The 19,114-nt window shown below is 41.6% G+C and overlaps 1 protein-coding gene across 1 annotated transcript in view; it reads left to right on the forward strand.

Annotated features, from left to right (window-relative positions):
* The first annotated feature begins 5,597 nt into the window (after nt 1-5,597).
* ANKRD28 (ankyrin repeat domain 28) overlaps nt 5,598-19,114 on the forward strand; it is a 109,164-nt gene continuing 95,647 nt past the window's right edge. Inside the window, exon 1 of the mRNA XM_088521169.1 lies at nt 5,598-5,689. Coding sequence (XP_088377295.1) covers nt 5,663-5,689 — 27 coding nt within the window. The 5' untranslated portion in view covers nt 5,598-5,662. The remainder of the gene's footprint in view (nt 5,690-19,114) is intronic.

Here is a 19,114-nt window from a genome sequence, read left to right on the forward strand (position 1 = left end):
TACAAATGGAAATCCTTTAGCATGAGAATGAAGACATCATGATGAAAACAGGAGTAAGGTTGTCTATTGAGATGCAAAGATAAATGTAAACTGTTTGCTTCATTTTCTTTTCTTTGAGTTACAAATTTTTTGCTGTCATGAAAAACCTTTTCATCTCCCCTGAAATGCGTCACCGTGGCACTCCGTTCACAAATATATGCATCACAGTAGTGTATTTCCTGGAGATTCCTGTCTTCTGCCTCAAGCATTTTATTCCTTCAGATGATAAAAGTACTTACCTGCGAGGAGTTTACGTACATATCTGGGTGGCTGTTTGCTCGCATACATTATCAAAGTAGTCAAAAAAGTGTGTTTCAAGGAAGAAGCATTTCTTAAAGAAGAATTTTCTTTATGAAATTGTAAACTGAGTTTGATATTCTGATTTTATATAAGAATACGTGGGAGAAAATATCACAAATCTCCTTCTTTGAGTAATTTTTTTTATGTGAATGTATTTTGTGAACTTAAAAATTTTATCCACTTGGCACCGTGGCTGTCTTTGTATGTTTGCTTGTGTAATGGTCATTTACATATAATGACAGCATGCAATAAATGATTACTAGGTGAGAAGATACATTAGTTCAGTTGCTGCACTTCCGTTTACTGCACTCTATGCTGCACAGTCTTGGGGAGAATAAGAGTTGGAAGACTTGATCATTACTGCAGCAATTACAATATTTGTGTGACAAGTTTTTACTCATCTTCCTCTTTCTTTTATGCAACTTTATTACAGGATACACCATCCCCATTTTTGTGAGATCTGCTACTGCAGATTTAAGTGTGAAGGGGGAACACATGAAAGGAGAATCCAAAATCACTGTCCTTTCAGATTGATCAAACTGTGTTTAGTGTCTATAGTAGCTAATTTTCAGAGTGCTCATTTCAAATTGAGTTCTGGCTATTTGAAAAGTTGCCTTTTCATCCCTTCCACCCCCATGAACAGCAATAAAGTGCTTCGCAAACAGATATGTAAACTATATACTGGAATCTCTGCCCACAATAGAAAGCAAACCACTTCGAAAGCAAAACACAGGATATGGTCAATAATGCATCTGCAGCTTCTCAGGAGATGAAATATATGTACACGGAAGTCTTCTTCTCTATATGAGCTGGCCAGGATATGAGAATTACATCATCCATTATCAAAAAGTAAGGTTTCAGATGCTCAGAAACTTTTTGTTTGGACACTTAAACCTTTGTTTTCTTTCTCACTTGAAAATTGCTATGACCAACAAAGTTCCTTTTAATAGTTTGCCACCATTATGGTGAAATGCATCTCTGACAAAATACCGCAATGAAGCAAACCACTTAAAACCAGGTAAAAATCCAGGTAAAACTTTTATGGAGCATAGGCTTTGGGTTGGTCAAGATGACTGACCAAAAGCCATTTGTGCTTAGCTTCTCCTGTTACTCTTTTTCAGAACTGACTGAGCCTGAAGAAACGCTTTGCAATATTGCATCTCACTGGAGTTTCCAGTTAGTCGATACTGAGCACACACCGAGCACACACTGAGGAGGACGTTTCCAAGCATTTGCCTTTAATCTGTAAACACTAATTCAAGGTAAATTGATATTAAGTGCTGATGCACAGAGTGTTTTAAGGAGACTTGTCTTCAAATGTGCCATCTACTAGCAAATATACTAAATTATATCTTTTCTTTCTATCTCCTCCCTCAATCCAGTTAGAAGATACAATTTCTTTAATTTTTATTGGGTTCATTTTGGCTTTACTACTACTAAGTATTAATTTTTTTTTTATGATTATATTCCAAAGGTATACAACTTCTTTTCATTAATTTTTAGACAAGCTTTTTGGACCTACTATAAGAAGACATTCTAAAAATATTTAGGATAAAATTCTGCACAGTAGAAAAGTCAGCATAAGGCCCACAGTGCTTTACATCTTTCTCAGTCCTCATTCAGAGTCTACTCTATGCTGCTGAAGAAGGAAACTTGTTCGCTTGCTTCTTGCACATGTTCGGTGCAATTTCTCATCACTGTTGCTCTACTCTATACATCCTTTTTTGTGTGTGTTTTCTCCCACTTCTGCTTGAACTTTACTTAGATCAGGCGCTTGTGATGAACGTTCAGTGGTTTGGCAGGTCCCTGCCTTTTGCTGACAGCACAAAGGTCACTCACATTTTCCCAACTCTCCTCTGGATATTGAATTAAGTCACTGGATAAGGAAGGCACCGGAGTTGTCTCTCCCATCTCTACCAAACAGGGATGAAATTTGCTGAATGAGCATCATAAACATCATGCTGCTTCAGAAATGCCAGTCGGTGGTACGTGATAGATGGCACCATTAGGATATTCAATACGCTTCCATTGCAATCAGGAAATGTGAAGACCCAATGATTCAAAATGTAATCTTGGGTGGCAAAATTACAAAACTTTGACTGTGTTAGATTTTGACAGACAAAATATATCAGTGCATGTGTAAAAACCCTTACGATGACACTCCTAGGATGCCATTATAGGACATGAGTATGATTTTCATCGGAAGACTAGCCCCCGAGCAATGCTGATGGGAAGATAAGTGCACACAGAAAATCATAAAATTATATTGATTTTGGACACATTGCATTCTGTGCAAAAAAAAAAAAAAGAAAAATTAAAAAGAAAAAAAAGAAAAATAAATTAGCCCTGCCTTGATTTAGGAGTACGGGGCCGTGGCTGGAGCACGGTAGCAGCAGTCAGGTCTCCTGGCTTCTATTCCTGGCCACGACAGTGACTCACTCTATGACCTTGTGAAAGTCTGTTGACCTCCGTGCCTGTTTACCCATGCAGAGGAGTGAAAAAATAATAAATACCTTCTTCACTGGGGCCAAAAACATTGCTTAAAAAGAGCTACATGTACAGGCATTATTGATAAACTAAATAAATCATGAATATATTCCAGAGGAGTATGCAAAACATCTCCAATATGAGGTTTCTATGGTCTCTTCAGTTCCCTCTCACTAAGAATTTCAGTGCAGCACATATGGTCCTATCTTTAAAACACTGGGTAGTGTTACATGCTGTGGGATAAGTTACAGTGTCAGGATTTAACATGAACATTAATGGGAGCCGTGCAGTTAAAGCCCTTCACACTCTGCCAAATGTGTGCCCTCAGGAGCGCTGCACGGCTAATAATTTGCCAACCATCTGATTTAAAAGGTGTTGTGGAAATTTCTAACTTCTGTGGAAGCATATTCTGAGTATTATCACAATGTCACTGGTTTTAGTACATATGTATCTGATAATATAATAATACACCTCTAATACGTGTTTCACTTCTGTAAAACATTCTGTAAAATTTCATGTGCAATTACCTGTCCCATAACATATAAGAACAGAGCTTTTAAAAATAACAGGTGAAATTTCAGGTGAAGCTACTCTGAAATAAGTGATAATAAATGAACAAGAAATGGTTATTTCCTTACAGCAGAGTTACATTTTACTTCTGAGTTTTATTTGTATTTTTTTCTTTTGCTCTCTGAAGCAAAATGCTGTATTTTGTGGGCAATTATCAGATCATATATTATTAGTAATTATTTTATCACATTATGCACTTTTTGTTCGAGTCATAATAATTGTTTGGACTGATTTACACAGCATAAAACTAGGATGATAATTTATATTGTAACTTATGAAAAAGTATCTGTATGTAACTGGCTGATAGGAAACAACACTCTGACACAACCTCCCACTTCCGCATTACTCACCCGTATGTATGTATGTAACGCTTTATCATTTAAATGTTTCCATGCTATGTTATCTTTATGCATATGGAAAAAAAAAAACCAATGATCTGGGGTCAGAGTTCAGTTTGTTGGAGAAATATTTAAGCATAAATGATGAAAGCAATAGGCCAGGTCCCCGCTGTAACCTATGAACGTGGGTCTGGGCTGGCAACATGAGGATTGTCACCGCGTACTGAAACACGGCCAGGGCTCCCGGGGGCAGGAGGGGACAGGAGCCTCCCGGTGCAGCGTTTTGATGCTTGATCACTTGGCTACGCACAGAAATTACTCTAAACTTAAATGGCAGGTGAAGTGAGAGTAGATTTTTTTTTCATGAATAACTCCATAAATAGCTAAGCCTCATGGGAGGAAGCAGAGCTTTATCAACTCCCAGGCACTCTTTGCACTTTGAAAAGCAGCATAGTCTAATTTGGGGACAATGTTTCCAGGTGCCATTTTCTCCTTTGCTGACTGCATTGATAAAATTGTATCTAATTTCCACAGACATCAGTATTTTTACTATATTGCTTTCCCTGTCATTTTGCACAGGGACAAAAACTACCTGTTTCATATTTTTATGTAATGTAAATTTATTCACAAACGAATGAAAAACCTTTGGTGCAATGCATAAGTATTAAAAAGGACGATATTTAAAAATATTTAACACACTTGATCAGTGATTTTCAGGACATAACTGGTTTAGAAAGTATTTTTTTTTTCTTCTGGTGGAGCAGGGTTGCGATCTAGGCTACTTAAACTGAACTTAGAGTAAACTAAACAGGCAACTCCTCATCCTGGCACTGGTTTTCAAAGACAAAGGAAGATCTGTCTTAGCTGGCACCCATCAAGGGCTCTTAAGGTATTGTAGTGTCCGGCGTGCTCAAGAGTAAGGACTTATATCCTGTTAAAAGTACATTGATACAAATGCAATTAAATTAAAGTAAAATAAAATAAAACTCTACTCTGTTATGGTATTTTTATTTAAAAAAATTAAAAAGGAGAAAATAACCCTTCCAAATCACAGCTGTCAAGTAAGGCAGGCCTTGGTTGGTCCAGCTAACCGTGTTATTTCATGGAAGACCAACACTTCTTCCTATGCTAGTGCCTCTTATGTTTTTATTTATTTATTTATTAAAATTTGCTTCATAAGATGTTTTTAAAGCCACATCTATGCAGATATCCTTTTTTTTTCTTTTTCTTTTTCCCCCCAGTAATTCTGCAGAAAGATTGGGGTAGCTTTTTCAGAAAAAAAAAAAACTCCTGCTTTATTTGTATTGTTTTATTAGTAAAATAAAGGGGGCTAAAGGAGGGTACTTCTCCCTGAAAACCACAGGTCTGGCAGCCCCCGCGGGTGGAGGGGGGTGGGCACCCGCGCGGTTTCTTGGGGAGGACCAGGGAGAGGGGGGAATTCTCGAGCAAGGGGGGGATTTCTGGGGAAAGGGGCGGAGAGGGCGGCAGGGAGGAGGGCGAGGACGCCGCTTTCGGGCCCGAGGCGCCGCTCGAATGCGACAAGTCCCGTCCCGCGAGGCGACGGCAGCCGGGGGGGGTGGGGGGGGAGGGGAGGGCGGAACAGGGCAAACAGCCACCGCCTCCTGCCCTCACCGCGCCCGGCGCGCTATCTCCCGCCTCGCTCCCCGCACCAATCAGCGCCGCCTTTACTCCCCCCCACCACGCGCAGCCCAATGAGCGCCGCCCTTGGTGGGGCCCGCCGGACGGCTTTTGATGCCAGCGAGAGCGGCTTCAGGAAGCGGCTGGCCAGGAGCGGCTGGGCGGGGGCGGGGCGGGGCACAGCGGGGCGGGGCGGGGGCGGGGCAGGCCTGGGGCGGGCCGGGCGGAGCCGTTGGCGGCCGGAGGCGGCGGCGGCTGCTGCTCGGCGCGGTGGTGGCGGCGGCCTCGCCATGGTCTTCCTCAAGCTGCGCGAGCAGGTGGGCGCGGCGCGGCTCGGCGCGGTTCGGTTCGGTTCGGCTCGGTTCGGCGCGCGCTCCCTCCCGCCGGTGCCGGGCCGCGGGCAGGGCGGCAGCATGGCCGCGCCGCCGCCATGTGCTCCGCGGAGCGCTCCGCGCGGCGCCGCCCGGCGGGGAGGCCCGGCCCGCGGGCGGCCCCGCGCTGCCCCCGGCGCGCGCTGCGCTGCGCTGCGCCCAGCCCGGCCCGGCCCCTCCCGGGCGGCCTCCCGCGCGGGCGCCGGCGGCGCCGGTCGCTCTCCGCGTCGTTCGGCGCCTGTTTGTTTATGGAGGAGGCGCTGGGCTCCTCCCCGCGCCCGCTGCCGGCTCCCCCGGTGCCCCCCGGTGCCGCATCCCGAGCTCGCCCCGGTGCCGCGGGCTCCGGCCTAGGAGCATCTTTTGTTCCGCTCGTGGTCGCCTCGTACCTGCCTGGGCTTCAGACCAGCAGGTGTGCGGGGCTCCTCCCCACCACCACCCCTCTCCTGTGTAAATTTATTTATTTATTTATTTATTTATTTATCTTGCCTTCCTCGCATCCCTTCTTTGTTTCCCGAACTCTTCCCTTTCCACTCCAGCTCACGAAAAATACCTGTCCCCGCCGCCCAGTGCCCTCCTCATGTCCCCCCTGTCCTACCTATTGTCTGGTGCCAGCAGCAGGACCCGTCGGAGGGAGGGTCTGCCCGGGCCCTGTGTCCGGAGACGCTCCGGAGCGAGCGCCGCATTATCCCCCCTGCTCCCTGCAGCCTCTCGCACCACCTGCTGCCTTGGCCTCCTGGATGTTCCCCTTCCCGAGATCCAACGGCCAGGCTGGGGCAGGGAGGAACGGAAAGGGGGCGCGGGGGGAAGCGCACCTGGGAACTTGGCCCCGCTTAGGCAGTCGGTGTCCTGTGTCTCTTCATTACGCTGATTGCTATCATCTCATCCTTACCTTGTAATCCTTTCATCAGCCCTTGTCTACCTGTCTCTTGCTACGCTCTGGCTGTTCTGTCTCCGGGGATTTTTATTATTATTATTATGCTTAGGATGATGGGGTTGGGACCATTATGACCATTACTGCTTTGTATTCTTTTAATTTAGAGAATTCTTGAGACATTTTTAGATCTTCATCAATGAATGAGCGCCTATTGTGGACCCAAAATGCATTTCATGTCTTTAGAGATGTGTTTCTTTCTAGGCTTTTATTTTATTACTGCATTTCCTGTGGAAATCTTGTTTCTCTCTGCTATGAAATAAGCACTTCTGTTAGAACCAAAAAATTGATTTCTTTTGCAGGTGTACACTGTGAAATAAATAGGAAAAAAGCATAATCTGTATGTTGGCATGAACTTACTATATCTTTAGAACTTTGTCTCTGGAAAGATCCTGTTGCTGGCAGATGTTGGGGTGAAATACTGGCTAATATGGGACTACAGAATGACTATGGGACTATGGTCTGACAAAAATGCATGTGAAGCTTTCACTTCTCGTGGTAATGCAAACTTGAATCCAGAAGTACATATTTACATTGTAAATATGCATTGATAAGCAGGGTATTGAATTGTTCATTCACTTAAGGCAGGGGTAGAAAAGGGGGAAAGAGTGTGAAAGTGTGCTGGTTTTAGAGGCATTTGTAGGGAAAATGATTTGAAGCAGCAGCTTGGTTCCCGCTGGATGCTGTCCAAGTCAATTACTACAAACTAACTTCATTTAAAATTGGCAAGAGTTAACCAACAGGTATACAAAAGAATAAACTGTGCTATTCCCCACGAGAGGTTAAGAAGTGACCGTCATCTTGTTTGTACAGTTGCTAATCTTTAACTTTTTATTCCGTATAAGGAAATTCAATTTCAGGTACTGTTAAATTTATTGCTTTTATTCTTAGGATTAAAAGTGAAATTCATTGGAAATAGTATTAATTTCTCTGCTCTGTTAATTAGAGGGAACTCCTCCGGGTCAGTGTTCCTGTGCAGGAACAATATGCTGCGGGGTACCTGGACTGCAGGATTAGATGCTCTAGTAAGATAACAGCACCACCTGCTCGTTATAACAGCCAACCTGTGTGTGAGAAGTGATGGTAATCTATACTCCTCAGTGAAATATGCTTTTGGTTTACTTGAACTGTGCCATATTGAGGTGTTAATTTAGAACCAAGCAAATTATCCCATGCACTTGTCGCTCAGCTTGTGAGTCTTCAGCAGTGGCTGTGCTTCAGGGGTGATCACACAGGTCGCTACAGCTTCTGTACTGCTTGGTTATGTGGAGCAGGTAAATACTATTAACCTAGTGACTTGCTGACTTTCCTTCTGCAGTAGTCAGCAAGAGTGGTGATAATGTTCTTGAACGATAATCTGCAAAATGAAGTGTTATTTCTTTTAGTGTAATTCTTTTTATATTTTGGCAAACCTACATCAACCTGTTGATTTCATTCTTTAATTAGCCAGGAGGGCTCTGGATATTTAAATATCACAAGATTCTTCTGGGGAGGGTGAGACTTGCAACTTGGTATTTCTGTACGTTTGTTTGGTTTAGAGTATGGCAAGCCACTGTAAAAGCAGCCCTTGGACTTGAAATGATTTGAGAATTTTTTTTTTTTGAGATTGGTAGTTGAGCTCAAAGGGTGAAATCCCAATTGCACTTGATTTTACTTTACTTTGTTCAGCAATAAATAAAGCCTTGATCCTACAAGGATCTTATAAGTGCTTAATGGCTGTGAAGCTCAAATGCCTTTTTGGCCTTGAAGGTCAACATGGTGCATAGAAGTTACAGAGCAGAGGTTTTACAGGCATGGAGAAGAGCAGATCCCTCTGTGGAGAGCAAGCAGTCAGGAGGTGCCCTGTTCTCCACAAGTGTGTATTACACTACATGCGCTTTGTCTGTTTAATTTTCCAAAGTTTTGGAGTAATGTAGGGTGTGCATTCCACTTTCTCACATGACTTGTGTTTGATTTTCAAATGATATTGGGTATCAGAGAACATGCTAGGGAGGTAGGCTGGAGAAAAGTTGCTGTTTCTTCCTGAACATTGATGGAACAGTTCTGTAGCAAACTGCCCGCCATGCAAATTTTAAATTAGAGTTTTTATCAGGCCTTTTAAAAAAACAAAAGTGAGAGCAATATGTTGGTGGGTCTTCATAATGGTGTGTATATAGTATTGAGCTATAGTTTGTAAGTGGATTAACAGTTTGCTTGCAACAGGTAAATCCTTGCTTTAAGGAGCTGTGCATCAATCTGCCTTATGTACCTTACATGCAAGGTATAACTGACAGTCTAGTTGTCCTTAGTGGGAAGGTAAAATTTTGATTATGTAAATGAAGGATTCATAGTGTTCTTGTTACAAAACTTACCTGCATAGGTACCTACAGGATATCTTTTAGGCTAGCATCTTTCCTATTTCCACAGTCTCGCTGATATGCTAAAACACTGATCAAAATTTGCAGAATCTTTGGTTTTGCAATTATGTAACTACTCATTACAAAGTTCATTGGCCACTGCAGCATTTTAACTGGTAAACTCTTGTTTTTATTCCAATACCTGATAGTTGTGATTATCCATTTCCCTTGTTCTCCATATCTTAAATATATAATAGAGAGAGAGAAGTCTTAGGGCTGGTAATACTGGATATTTGAAAGCAATTTGTATAGGATTTTCTGTAGGCCTACAAGGCTGTGCTTGAGATATATATTTCTTCACAGAAATCAGTTGTGGGTGGAAAGGATCAGAATATGAACAGCAACTGCATGCAGTTATTAGAGTGACCACTTATCTTAAAAGTCCTTGAACAGTGAGAGTACTGACTTTTTTATTGCCCATTTGTATCTTTCTCTTAGCTGAGATGGATCTTACTCAATTGGCAGTTAAACAAATGTTTGCAGTGTCATAGTGAACGCTCTGAATGCCTCTATGGTTGCTATTTTCATTACTGCCAGCATTAGACTTCATCCTTTTAGAATTTATGCCAAGAATAAATGTCCCGTTTAGTTCCTTGTTGCACTAAGAGGAGGAATGGTCTCCTGTGGTGATGAAAAGGAGCTGCTGCCCTTCGATGAGGGAGGGCTCTGGTGGGAATGGAAGTGCTTGGCATTGCTTTATAAAACCTGTGCAGACTTAGCTCAAGGAAATATTTGTGTAGTCTTTTTTTTTTTTTGTAGAAGTTGTTTTTAAGTTTTGTTGTTGTTTTTCCTTTAGAATTTAATTTTAGGAGTCTTGTTGAAGGTGAGAACCACCCTCTGCACTTCCCTGCTCTCCTTCACACGTTCTTCCTGAAGTCTGCATCTGAGCTGTTTTGACTGGATACCAGATAACCAAATTGGGAAGTTGTGGCAGTACTTATCAAGCTGTCTTAAGTCTCCTGCTAACTCCCATGTTCCCAGGCTAAGGACTCGTGTGTGTTGAAAAGATAAGTTTCTTTAATTGATGGAAGATGCTGGGTAATTTGAACTCAGTATATCTTGTTGTGCAGAGTAATTACTAACCCTTCCACTTAGAATGTGTTGCGAGAGCCTGATTCCACAACTCGGTTCCCTTTGGGGGATCAGATGGGCAGGAGGAAGAACTTTCCAGTTCAGAACAAGCAGTTATTTTCGGTGAAGAAAAGAAATGAAGAAAAATATGTGGAGAATAAAGAAGGAAGCCTGGATTGTGCAGTCCGAGCCTTATGGTAGATCCTGTTAACTCTGGCCTTCTGTGTGCGTGTAAAGGTCTATCCATGTGCAGTGCATCGGAGGGTTGTGCCCATTACTGGGAGACAGATATTAAAGGAGCGGGGGGGGGACTGAGTCAAATACGCACTTGTTTGTGAAGAACTAACCTCCTTAATGCTTGGGTAAGTGTTCGTGGTTCCTGCTAGAAACTAGGGATTGCTGAGACTCTGAGCTCATGATCTGTTGTACGATACAGATCAGCATATTCCCAAATTTCTGTTTTTGTGTCCATTGAACAGAAATGAGTTGTGGAATAAGATGACTCTGGAATCAAATACTATGCCTTTTCCTAACTATCTTTAGGAGCTAGTTTTAGCTGCTGTTTACCTCTGATTTATTTATTTATTTTTCTTCTGGTCAGCTGGGCCTTTCTGAGGCCAGGCTAATATTTGGTCATTTGTTTTCTTGCCCCTGGCAACTTTTTATTTTCTTCTTACTTCTGCACCTCTCTCCCTATTTCTGGCACTTGAGTGGGAGACTTGTTGCCTTAGTTACAGCTACTAACCATTTCCAAGTTATTTATAATGTTTGTGTTTAAATAGCGTGTATCACAACACAAATACGAAAATCGTTTTGTACAAACTTGAAGAATAAAAAAAAGGAACAAAGCAGTTAATCAGGATTTGCTGAGAGCATGGTGCTGCATATATTGTAATGTGTGTGAGGGATTTGCCTTTTTTTGCTTTTTTTAGGGGAGCGAAGGGCAGCCACGTGCGTCAGTTTTGTGAGTCAGGAGGAAGCATCTGCAGGGCTATGCAAAGTAGCAGATCTGCAGCATACTTTGGGATTAACTGAAATGTTTGTTGGCCAAGGTAGCTGGTGTATTCTCTCCTGGAATAACGAGAAGCTCTTTGCTGGGGATTGAATATAATCTTAGATTTTCATTGATTATTTCAGTGTTAATTGGGCACTGTTACAGGCTGCTGTTACGTATGTGAATTGCCTGAATGTCGTTGTTTGGATGAGTAAAACCTTTTAATTTAGGGCAGTGTAAACACTTCAAAATATTTTTTTACCTAAATTTCTGAAACTGTATTCGAGAGATGTGTAGCAAATAGCTGAAACCTCAGTTTTTAGAGTAGGGTAAAACAAACAACAACAACAACAGACCTCTTTGCTTGTATTTATGTTATCCCAGTAAACCTACTTCTGAAGTTTAATGAGGGAAACAAGCTTTCCTACACAAAATAGAACAGAATACCTCTTGACTGTAAACTGAGCAGGAGAACTCTGTGAACATTTGGGTTTTGTACAGAACTTTTCCAGGCTTTCAGACTGCGCCTTAACCTGAAGGTCTCCTAAATAATTAATATTTCCTCACTTTTCAACAGTGGCCTGTCACCTAATGGCCTTCCTAATTCCAGCTGATGAGAATTTACTTGTAAGATGTTAGTTGTTTTGCAGTCATGCATTAGGTTCATTCCAACTTTGTGTTGAGATCCTGTACTTTGTTTCCACGTGGAACAGTTTCAGAAAGTCATCATTGCTGACAATACAACATTGTCATTAAAAACCGTAAGTGCAGACTCAATATTGAATAATACTGGGGTAATTGGAGCGTGTGGAGTGTCTTTCCCCTGCATCTCTCCCACTAATGGGTCAACTGTTTCTCCTGTCTGTAGTGCACGAGAGGAGGCTGACGGGCAGTGCAAACTTGGTCACTTTCCGTCCTTTGCACTTGACAGCTCCATTCTGCCTTGTGCCGTGGTATGTGTTGCTTTTTCTCCTCTTCTGCTAATCCTTCATTCTCCAGGATTGTCATCCAATAAAGAAGTATTGTTAGTAAACTCAGATGAAGGAGAAATAAATAAATATATATATGTTACTCTGATTTAGTAAGGTAAATGCACCCAGTCCTGCTACCAGAGTGCTTCAGAAATAGCATGTTAATGGAAGACGTTAATGGAAGTCCCTGCCTCTAGTTCCTCTGTAACTGTTCAATTTTCGCTATACTTGCTAAAACACGAGGATCGATGGAAAGAGGTCTTAAGCTTAATATAGCTGTGTTGCTGTGCAGTCTCTGCCAAATTAGAACGCTATATTGGCACTGTCTGCTTAGTTTTAATTTCTTTTGTCCCAATCTCTGTTTCAGGAGCAGGATTTTGTTAAATAGCAATGCTGATATCTGTTGCCTTTTTGAGTTGTGTTCTTTCATTTTGGAAAAATATTTTCCAATATGAAAAGAGGGCTTCTAGAAGAGAAACCTCCCATTTGACTGCCACCTGCAGGGCTGCAGATACTGTGCCCATCCTGAATCACTCCTGATTCTGTATTAACAGCCTGGCTCATCTTTCCTCCCGCCTCCAAGATGTTAATGCTTTCTCCTTCCTTCCACCTGCAAGCACACAGCTTTACACAGACTGTTAAAAACATCTATCACTTTTTGGATTACAGAGTAAGAGAAGCCTATTAAATAGAGCTTTTCAAGTAAAGAGTAAGTAACATTTATGACATGTGCATTGACATTTATGTCTGTTATTTTTTTTTCTTATGACGAGTTTCATGAGTTCTAATTAGTGCTGTCAGGGATGTAAATAGTCCAGTTAATCTACTCCAGAAGAGGCAGAACTCAGGAGAGGAGCCCTTTGAGCAAAAGAAAGGGGAAGAAGCAGTTTCTAAAGCACTGCGACGAGAACAAGGAGGACCTCCCTGGCTGTCAGCATCAGTGATCAGCGGAGCTGCCCTTCCGAAGAACTTTGTGGATTTATGGTCAAGGGTTACACAAAGAGCAACAGGTGCCAGCTGCTCTGTGGAGCGTGGTTTGCAGTGGCCTCAAGACATTAGTTCCCTTTTCTACGTGCTTTTTTACATGCCTTTGGACAACAGAAAGGAAACTACCAGTATTTAATGTTGAACTGTCATTGGGCATAAGATGACAACCTTCTAATACGTGGTACATATGTGTTTTTTAATTTTTTTTTTTTTTTTTTTTGCTTCTTACTAATTCAAGTGTAACACATTAGTAATCTTGCAAGGATGCATAGCCATTTTGTTTGTTTGTTTGAAGGGACTTGGGCTCTGGAGATTGTGTTGGCTTTTCTTTTTTTTCCCCTGCACTCACCACTTAGCAGCCCGCAATTGCTTTAAAAATGCAATCTTTTTTTCATAGTTTGTGTTCAACAGTTTACAGTTATGATATTTCCTTATCTGAAGGTCAATAAAATTCCTGCAATACTCTATCATTATTAAACAAGTTTTAAAACATTAAAGCATCAAGTGTGTTGCATGTATAGTTGAAGAACAGTTATGAGCATCAAAGCAGAAGCGTCATGGTTCCTGAATCTGTGCCCACATGTAGTTAATGCATTTTACACAGACATTAGTCTGACTGTCTGAGAAGGTTCAGGATGTCTGTGTTTTCCAACCGAAGCTTTGTCTGTAGGGGGGTGTCTTTTGCTGTTGCAGTACGTGCAGGTACTACAGGGAGCCTTTGGGGTATCCTGTTAGCTTCCTGTCTCAGCACCCCACTCCTTACACAAGGGAGCAGTTGGATGTGCTTCCCTCTGTGAGGTTCCTCACTGACACTTGCATAAGCCAAGGAACTGGTATCTGTCGGTGGGTGTGGAGAAACAGCCGCGCCAGCAGTGACTGCAGCGGTGTTGGAGGAGAAGCTCAGTTACCCTTCCCTGGAAAGAGGCCATATCGGTCTTAGCAATGTCCTCAGGGCCGATTGGAGATGCTGCAAAGTTATTTTGGCACTGCCCTTGTGGGATGAGGTCTTTAGAAACTTGAGACTCTGCCTCCTGAACGGCCACAAGCAGAAACAAATCTAGTCCTGAAGTTTGGATTTGTGACACCAGTCAGTCTTGGTTAACTGAACCCAAGGATGGAATGAATGTGTCCCCAGAAAAGGTCTGAGAAGTGTGTGATTGATTTTGTCTTTGCCTACTGCTGAGCCCTTGTTGCTTTTCTGAAATATATATATATGCATATATATATATATTTTAAGATATGTTTACAGGAGCCTATTTTTATATGCTGATGATAATGCCCACTAGTGCTTTCCTTATGTTTCCTGACAGCACTTATTTTTGGACAAGGTAGCTTGCAAAAGTAACATGGATGAAGGGATGAAAAGAGGAAGTGCTGCTGGAATGATATAATTTGACCTCAGCAGTTTATTATCCACTGGTAGGTATTGTGTGGAGCACAATACCAGGAGCATAGCAATGAAGCAATATATCACCAAATGTTCAATGTGCCAGGTTCTTATTTTGAATAATATGCTATGTAGCTGCAAAAGTGAGGTGGAAACTGCTTTGTTATGTATTTACATTGCCTTGTTTTTTCTTTTTTTTCTCTTTTGTTTGGCTAGGTAAGAAACAATGAAATGGCCAGCAACAAACAAGTTTCAGTGTGGCTCAGAAGCATTAGGATATGTTTTTCTTGTAATTTAGTTCTTTCAGATGCTAAAACTGTGCTAACTATGCGATTTGGAAGTCATCTATCGCAGTGAAGGGCAACACTGAAATGTTTTCAGCTTGCAGATAAGCTGAAAGTGTGAGTTAAGAACTGCTGAGCACTCGTGTTTCTGGTGTGTGCCTGGGAGAATTGGAGTATATTGCTTGAATGTTTAAAATTGGCCAGGAGAAGGTACATTTTAGGAAGAGGGTAAAAAATTGGGAGAGGGGAATTCAGCGATACAGGCCTGTGTGTCTGTTCTCTAACAATAATGGCTGAAACTCCTGGGTTTCTAATCTCCTGTGTAGGACTTGGTTTGATATTTAGTTGTGGAACTTGAACAGTTTTTCATTCTTTATTCTGCAAAGTGGTGAAAAGGGAAAGGCCAATTGCTTAGCTTAGCATGTAAATATAAAGTTGTTCCTTCAAAGTTTTCCAACATGGGAAGTGGTAAAGGCTGTTCTGGCTCAGATGAACCTACTGTCATGTCATCTCTGTGACAGAAATCTCCTAATCAAAGGTGTCCTCTGTGAATGTCCTTTGGTTTTGGCTGCGAGGATGGAGTGGAGGGACTTCAGTGTGGTCTGTCCTGCTTTGGAGTTTCCTCTGTGGGAAGGTGATGTTGGTGCCAACTGTAACGCTGTTGGTCTGAAGCTTCCTCCTGCGTGTTTTGAAAGGGGGCAGTGTGCTTAATTTCCCTGCCGTTCCCTGACTGCTTTGGGATCGGAGTGCGGTTGTGAATTCCTCTTTACTTTTGAGAGAGCCTAGAATCTGAGGAACATTTGTGTTTGTATTTATAACATATCAGGTTGACTTATACTGACCAGAAAAACACTGAAAGAAGAAAAGTACTTCTGTAACATAGTTGTTTACCACGTGTTCCTGCCTTCCAGGATCCTCTTCTTCCCCTCTTCCTTATGACAGATTGCGTGCCAGTTTTCTTACAACACGTCTTAGGGCATTTTCCCCCTTAGGCTGATCACATATACTCACAGGTGTACAACTGGAAGTTAGCAGCTGGATTTTCTAAAAGGCCTGAAATTGATATCAGAAAGACTTTTGCTTCTCTTCCCATCTGCTCAGAAGGTTACCATCAAAGTGCAAGATCTCATTCGGGCAGTCCGGTTACCTGTAAACATTATACCCACAGTAGTCTGAACTTGCTGCAGCCTTTGGCCTCGTAGAAATGTGTATGGATAGAAAGCCCTTCAACTTCTTAATCTTGTGTGTGCTGCCCTGCGTGCAGCTCTAATTCTTGGACGTCATCCACTGAGAGCTTTGAATCTTGCCTGTTGTGACTAGCGATTCTTATATCTTCCTCTATAGAGATACATGCTCAGGGTAGAAAAATATCTAATAAGAAAATATGCTAGTAGAAAAATAACTAAATTAGAATGAGCTAAAACAGTAGTTGGTCAGATCTGTGCAAGTATTAACAAAGTGAAAATAATTGCATGTCAATCGATGAATAATGTGAAAGTCTTCTGTAATGGGAGAAAGCTTGTTTTAATCTCAGTTTCTTAAAAAATGGTGACATAAAATAATTGTTCAATCTGTTTCATATACACCTAGCACTCGTTACAATTATATGGAGAACACAACTTCAGTGCATTGATAATGCAAACATTATCAAGGTGGATTATTCCTCGCTTCATCCTACTGCCCATTTTGGTTGTGACCCAAAGCTATTTGTTTCAGTGGGTTGTGGATAAGATTGTTCATGCATTTGACTGATGTTTAGTTCTCTGGGGGAAAAGAAAAAAAAGAAAAAAACATAGTGATATAACTGTAAATGTTTTTATATATATATATTCGAGTATCTCTTTTTAATTGTAAGAACATATTGAATGTTACTCCAGAAAAATAAGAATAGAATAAAATTGTGTGCAATTGCAAGGCAAAATAGTTGTCAGTATAAGACTCTTAATGATTGCTGCAACGTATCCTGCTGTAAATATTTTGAGATTATTTAAAAAAAAAAGTGTGAAAGTTTTTTTCGTTTTTTTTTTTTTTTTTTTTTTTTTTAATAAAAAGGGCTGAGGGTTCAGGCCTCTGACTCATAAGCAGGAATGACTTAAGATGACTGGTCTGGTTACAGCTTGGTTTTGTTCTTGCAACTGTTCCTCAGTCTTGGTCTTTGATTTGCCTTGGATGTTAGGCTGCCATTCAGGGCTGCTCGGGAGCAGGGCAGCTCTCTGTCTGGGGGCTCTGGGGCGGGCGGCTGGTGGCTGGAAACCTCCGTGGTGCCCCCACCAGGTGTCCAAACCCACATCGGTGACATAAAGAGTGTAAAGCAGACAAATGAACACTGATATGGGGGAAAATGGCAGGTTTTTACTAGGATTTTGTGAAATGTTAATAAAAAAAAAGTATTTTGATATTTAAAAAGGCTTGGCTAGATATCTGATTCCTCTTGGATTCTCTTTATAAGAGGAGGGAATAGACAAATGTGAGGGGAAAAAATGCTATCCTGAAATAAGTGAAAGTAGTAGTATGTAAAGCATTGAGAACACTTCTGCTTGGAGGCCATTCATGTTTAAAAAAATTAGCTCCAAGGTTGCAAATGAAATGTCACTTGTGGTAAATTTTATGCTTCTTTGTACTTAATGTTCCCTGTCTTATAAGAGATACAGAGAACTTTGTGCTTTTTGGTTATGTTGTACAAAGGTTCTTGGTGATAAGACTAGACAAAAGGTTGATCTATTTTCAGTGTGGTTTATTGGCTTGGATTGTGGGAACTATGTGGGAATGTCATCTGGAGGATTTAGGGAATATGACAGGAGAACCTTTATTAGGAAAGTATTAGGAATATAACTTATTAGGGTCTCAGTACAATATCTACTAGCATTCAAGTAATTGAAAAATAATGCTAAGATTGTATTCAGTCATTTGGCAACAAATGCCTACTAACTGCTTCACTGACAGAAGTCATGAGCTAAGCATTTGGAATGAGTTTGTGGAAGTTGGTTGCTTGAAATCAGTACTAGACAGTAGTCTCTTTCAGAACAAATTATATCTTCTTTTTTATAGTTATTCCTGCGACTTTGTTCAGAGATGAAAATGAGAAGAAGATGCAGAAGATGAAGAGGAGGGAAAAAAAAAAAAAAAAACCTTATGATTGCAAGTTTGATAGAATTGTACTGATTCTAGAATTTGGACTTAGTGAACGGAAGTGATTGATTCAGCTGCCTGCCTGTCCATAATGTTTCCTTCATAAAATAACTGTGCTTTATGCAAGATATTTTTGTAAGCTTTTTCATTATGGGTACATTTAAAAAACATTTGGAGTTTTTAATTGATTTTCTGTTTTTCATTAAATGCCTTGATAGAATCACAAATGTAAGAATATATCAAATTTAATAAAAAGTAAGTAATTAGCATATCTGATTATCATGTGGTGAAAATTACATTTCTTATTAAAAAAAAAAAAAAAAGGCCCCAGTAAACTGATGAGATGTCATGTGCTAAGAAGCCTCAGGAGCAGGGGGGTTAGCTGGGTGAGAACTGGAGGTGGCCCTGCCTTGGCCCATGAGTGTTTAAAGGCCTTTCTGGCCTTGGTGCCCATGGATGGCGTTGGGCAGTGGTTGAGGATGGCGGAAGCTTGGGCTTTGCTGCTGTGGGAGATGTACAGCAAAGGCTCATCTTGCAGCATGGTGTGTTTGGCTCCCACTCTGGTTGCTTCAGCTCGCACTGCCTCTGGCACGCATTGCCTTCCAGTTTTGTGTTTGGAAGGGCCTGTTCTTCACCAGTAAAAGTTTTTTACACTCTCCCTGATTGTTCCTGGCAAGGTACTGGCACAAGAGGTGGTTGCCTGTTGAGCTGTGCACGTTGTCCAAGCAGCTGCTTCCTATGAAGGAAAATATGGGAAGTGTATGGAAATATTCTGTGTTTTCCATTGAACTACACTGAGCTATAAAATGCAAATAGTGCTTGTTGCTGAGGTGCTTGATCTGTGCATGGCTGATCTCTGGGTCTGCTGGAGGTGGCAAGTGCTGCTACATCTGTGTGCTGGAAATGTTCTTCTACCTCTGCTGATTGGCCTGCTTTCAGGGCTTCCATTTAGAGGAAGTAATAGCCATAGGTCATGGAATTGTGTCAGCATCCCGCATAGATACAGCGAACATTTCTGGTGAAAAGTAAGAAGTGGATTCTGACTCTTCTCTCGTCCCACCTCGAAATTGTGTCGTGCCCCATCACAGTAACCTGAAGATTGGTAAGGGAATGATAAAGCATACGCGTTCACAGTAAGGTGTCTATATGAAACTCCAGGCTCTCCAAGACTCTTCAGAGAGCTTTTTACCCCAAGTATTTTAATCTCTCTCTATATATATA

Source organism: Tinamus guttatus, unplaced genomic scaffold (assembly GCF_059628265.1).
Source record: "Tinamus guttatus ecotype Peru unplaced genomic scaffold, ASM5962826v1 Tinamus_guttatus_pri_ptg000115l, whole genome shotgun sequence".
Lineage (NCBI taxonomy): Eukaryota > Metazoa > Chordata > Aves > Tinamiformes > Tinamidae > Tinamus > Tinamus guttatus.